We start from the raw sequence: 5,056 nt of genomic DNA, 5'->3' as shown, positions 1-5,056 counted from the left end.
TTTTCACGAGCACGGACAGAATGTGTAGTTTCTGTGTGCAGAACGCTTCTAGGCTGGACATCTGTCGCTTGCTTTGAGTAGGCCAATATGTGTGTGTGTGTGTGTGTGTGTGTGTGTGTGTGTGTGTGTTTGGAGGTTCATACACTGAATAGAGGGGTTGACCTGTCATTTGTGAGTGATGGGAGCCAGTGTGTGGGAAAATATCTCAGCCAAAGAGCTCATGCATTCAGATGCTAATGTCCCTCCTATAAATACAGGCCGTGCGCGGCGCGGAGGACCTTAGAAACACCCAACACCCAGAGAGGAGTGAGTGAAAGTGTATACTGAACAGAAGACACCAGAGATGACTGCTACCAACCTCCAGCAGAACACAGGTCAAAGGCACATCAGCGCCAAAGAGGAGAGGAAGGTATTCTACAAAATCTCTGCAAGATCTCTGGGAGGATGCTTTCGAGTGCAGTTACTTTACCAACTTTCCTTTCATTGACTTCCTTTGTCTGTCTTTTCAGCTACGGAAACCCCTCATTGAGAGAAAGAGGAGGGAGAGAATAAATCACTGTCTGGATCAACTGAGAGAGACTGTAGTCGGAGCATTCAGGCTTGATGTAAGTAGCATATTTGCTCAGCTTTGAAATTAAATTACATCCTTGGTCAGCTATATTAGGTTTGAATTCATTGTTTAGGTTGTAAAAGTGTGTCAAACTGCTTTAGACCAGGTCATCTTTTGTAAATACCATGAGACTGATCAAAACAATTTTTTTTAAACATTATACAGCAGTCTAAGTTGGAGAAAGCAGATATTCTGGAGATGACGGTTAAACACTTGCAGAATATCCAGAGCACAAAGGTTTCTGGTAAGTAAAAGTAATGCACAGATACAAACTTTGCCATGGACATACCAAAACAATCCTTTTAACATAGTTTTAGTTTGTTTATTTTGTTTGGTTACAATTTAATGAAACTGACCAATTCCAGAGACAACTTTAGCCTGTTCTTGAGTACTTTAGAGGAAAGGATATAGTATGTGGGTCAATGACCTGATGCTAATCTTTTTTTTTTCAGATCTTTTAAAGGTGCACTCAGTCATTTTTTCCCATTAAAAAAGTTTAACTCCAGTCATATTAGTGACATTATGAAAGCTGTTTTATTCTACATGGAGAGGGTCCGCACATGGGGGCTGCCATGTTAGAATCACATGACCAGCTGAATACTACTCACTTAATCTCAGTAACCATCCTGTTATTAGACACTTTCACTCAGTGATTAAAGTAATCATGACTGACTGTGAATACTACATTTCTACAATGACATCTGAAACTGAAAACTATTGATTTTAAATGATGCTGCATCCAAGCCGCTAGGTGTCAGTGTAAGTCCAAGATGACACAAAGACAAAAGTTACTGAGTGCACCTTTATATTATTCAAAAATACATTACAAATGCAATTCACACACACAATTACTCTATGATGACATTTTTTTTCATTTACTGAGTTCAAAGTCATTTTTACATTTTTAAAGTCCAAAATGTCATGTGGTTTAACCATTTGGAAACAGAATAGTTAGAATAATCTTTTATTATTTTTTCTTTATAAAACTAAGCAATGAAACAAATTATTTTAAAATATGATTAATATTTTAAAAACTTTTTTCCACCAAATCAAAGTCACGTGGTGTAACCAACATGCAGGCAGCCATTTTGTTGTCATGTGACATAAAACGTAAAACAGAGGACCCCTTTAGTCCTTCATGAGAAGTAAAAAAATAAAATAAAATAAAAATTTTATTGAAAATAAAAAAAAAGAAAAGAGAAAAATATAAATATAATTTTGTGCTGTCATAAAATATTTATATTTTGAAATTTTTATGAAAATGGTCATTTGGTGTAACCCTAAGAAAACAGAAAATCATGATATTTGTACGAATTTATTTTCACCGTGAAAAATAAGTTTGAAAACTATTTTTGAAGTCAATGATTAATGAATTTGAGTATTTTAATAATTTCACTTAAGTATTTTAATAGCTTTTATTTTTATGGTTAAACCACATTACATTTTTAAAGTCATTGAATCATTTTTTTTTTTTTTAATTTTTTTAGAAAATGTAATAAATATATATTTTTTTATTTGTGAAACCAACATGGACTCAAAGATTACACTTCTATGAACTTGTCACGTGCGTTTTCAACTACATTTTTAAAAGATTTATCTTTTAAAGAGATTATCATCTCAGACAACCTTATTTGTCTCATATAATGAGCAGTGTTGGGTGTAATCTGATTAAATGTAATGAATTACTGTAATCAAATAACTTTTTAGTCAAAGAGTAATGTAACGCATTATATTTTAAATCATTGTAAGTTACTGACTTACAATTAAGTACATTACTTGGGTTACACTTATTTCCAAAACAATATTTGTGTAGAACACTTAAAAAATGAAGCATTTTCATATGTTTGTTTGCATTTCTGTGAGAGAAGAAGAGTCACTAATGAGTCAATGTAAAGGAGAAATAAGAGGTGTGCTGAGTGTATGAACAAGGAGGAAATATAGACATTATTTTGAATTCGTTGAGTGGGGGGAAACAAAAACTTAAAGTGTTTTAGAAAGTAACTTAAAAGTAAATGAATAAAAAATGTGATTACTTTTTCATTTAAGTATTCAGTAAAGTAGTTTGATTACAATAGTAATTTGATTACAATGTGTAAAAGTAATTGACTTTTTTGAGTAACTTACCCAACACTGATAATATGACTATATAGTTGTCAAAACCAACATGGAGATATAACCCTAAAGATTTTTCTCATTGATTTTCATTGTTTGTGTATTCACATAATCCTCTTGTCTCCATACAGACACTGTGCTGGACACAGAGGCCCAACAGAGGTACAGTACTGGGTACATCCAGTGCATGCAGGAAGTTCACAATCTTCTTCTCTCCTGTGACTGGATGGACAAAACCCTTGGGTCCCGCCTACTCAACCATTTGCTCAAATCTCTCCCAAGAACAGCCAAGGACTGCCCTCAGCAACTCAAGAACTGCCTGACAAGTATTTCTTCTAACCATAGTGACACTGTTGGTTTTCATGCCGATGAGTTGGAGAGCCCAAGAACCTGCCCTCCTTCTCCTGTCATGCACGGGAGGGCCGCCCTGCCTCCTCAGAGTCAGTGCTCAACTCCCATTCTTGACATGTGGAGGCCCTGGTGAAATATCTGTTGGTGTACGTGATTGTGTGTATGTTTATGTAATATATGTTACTGAATGTATCGATGTATGCTGCCAGTCTGAGTGTGGATGTGCATTGGTGTGCGTCCACACACAGTGCATAAGGGTGTATGTACACCCAGTGTGCTGTCTGCGGTAGAGCCTCCTCTGATATGTATCTTATAGATATGCTTCTTTGCAAGCGTGTTTGAGGTGGATCTAGTCCAGAATAGCTCTCATTACAGACCCTGTCTACTTCCTCTCTGAAGTAAAACTAATGTAGCCTGCATTGTAGAAGGCCCCTATTAATCACCTTATTTATTTAATATTAAAAATTATTTTTAGCTACTACTATTGTATACCTTTTCATTTCCTATCACTTTTCTATGTACACTTTTTAACCATTATTAATAAAGGAGTGTTTTGGTTGCAACAGTCATGATTAGTTACCTATTCACATACATACAAAAACAAAATAATGATTTTAACTCTAGAATGTATATGTGACTTTACCAGTGGCGGGCCATTCATTTTAAATCTAGGCCTTCAGTGTTATTCATGCCATTAAGAAAACACAGTTTCACAATGAATAAGACACCCTATGCCTTTGGGCATCATACATTATGTCACAGCTAACTAGTAATACCAATTGACATTTTAAAAACATGTCCACCCATGGAAGACAGAACTTGAAACTACATTTAATGCTCAAGAAAGCCTAATTTTAACTGCAGCATGACTGTTTTGTGAAATGAACATCTCCCGAACAGACATTCAAAAATCCTAATTTTTCATATGAATCTAACAAGGAGTCTATAATACCTGGAAAAAAATCTATCTAATAATATTTGCGATTTAAATGTTGCTTGCAATAAATTTTATTTCATCAGGGTACACCCTTATGCTGCGTTCCATTCAAGTTGGATGTGGGATATTCCTACTTGATATCTCCGACCATAAATGCATTCCATTCCCTGATATTCGGAACTACAACGCTCCCGTTAGCTTAGCAGGGGTTTGACTCTCATTAGAGATGTGTCCTAGCAACCCACCTGATAAACATTGCTGCAGCGCAAGCATTTGTGCTTCAGGTGTACCATTATCAAAAGAGATTATGATGTTTTATACACCTGTTTCTGCAGCAGGCATTTGTTAAACAAGCTTTAATAACATGTAATGTGGACACGAACTCATTTATCGATATTGCTTAATAAAGTGAATGTTTATCATTTACTTTTTATATCTCCCCGAGTGTTGACATGTTTATGTGACATCATGCCATCAGAGTTGAGAATTTCTGCACGAGCCTACAAGTTGTAATTCTGACTTCAAGATGCATTCCATTGCACTTTTCCTAGTAGGAAGTTGTAAAATCTGACTTTCCGAGTTGAATGGAATGCAGCACTACTTTTCAAGCAGCCTAATTTACACTTAGAAAACTCCTGGTGTTGCTATAACAATGCAAAAAGCACTTACCAATTTACTTGAAGTGAAAATCAGTCCTCCTTTCCTGTTTAATAAATTAAGCAATCACACAGTCATACAGAACATCTCAGGTTTTTAAATCCATAAGGATCTCTTTCTCAACGGCAATACCAGCAGTGATGACAGCCGACTTATCAGACAGATCTCGTGCTCTTCGCTCTTATCACTCAACCAGGACATATCCTAAAGATCACACCCACCAAGAACAAATAAATCAATCTGATTGGCTGATGAATATGACAATCTGACTTTAGTTGCTCATTCATTTGCACTGTTGAGGGATTCTGTGGAAATTCTGAAGGCCTGAGAGGGTGGAGCTCTGACTCACTCGCTGCTTCTGCTTCAGGCTTCGGGCATGTGATTTGGGA

At 35.9% G+C, this 5,056-nt stretch overlaps 1 protein-coding gene across 1 annotated transcript; it reads left to right on the top strand.

The window, feature by feature from the left end:
- The first annotated feature begins 312 nt into the window (after positions 1–312).
- On the top strand, positions 313–3,500 carry LOC127422305 (transcription cofactor HES-6-like). The gene is made up of 4 exons (XM_051665731.1): positions 313–409; positions 510–605; positions 776–854; positions 2,854–3,500. Exons 1-4 carry the CDS (start codon positions 344–346, stop codon positions 3,204–3,206), a joined length of 594 nt encoding a protein of 197 aa, XP_051521691.1. The 5' UTR covers positions 313–343; the 3' UTR covers positions 3,207–3,500.
- Positions 3,501–5,056: the final 1,556 nt, after the last annotated feature.

Source organism: Myxocyprinus asiaticus, chromosome 31 (genome assembly GCF_019703515.2).
Source record: "Myxocyprinus asiaticus isolate MX2 ecotype Aquarium Trade chromosome 31, UBuf_Myxa_2, whole genome shotgun sequence".
Lineage (NCBI taxonomy): Eukaryota > Metazoa > Chordata > Actinopteri > Cypriniformes > Catostomidae > Myxocyprinus > Myxocyprinus asiaticus.
Note: the sequence above shows the minus strand (reverse complement) of the source record. Positions and strands in the feature narration are given on the sequence as shown.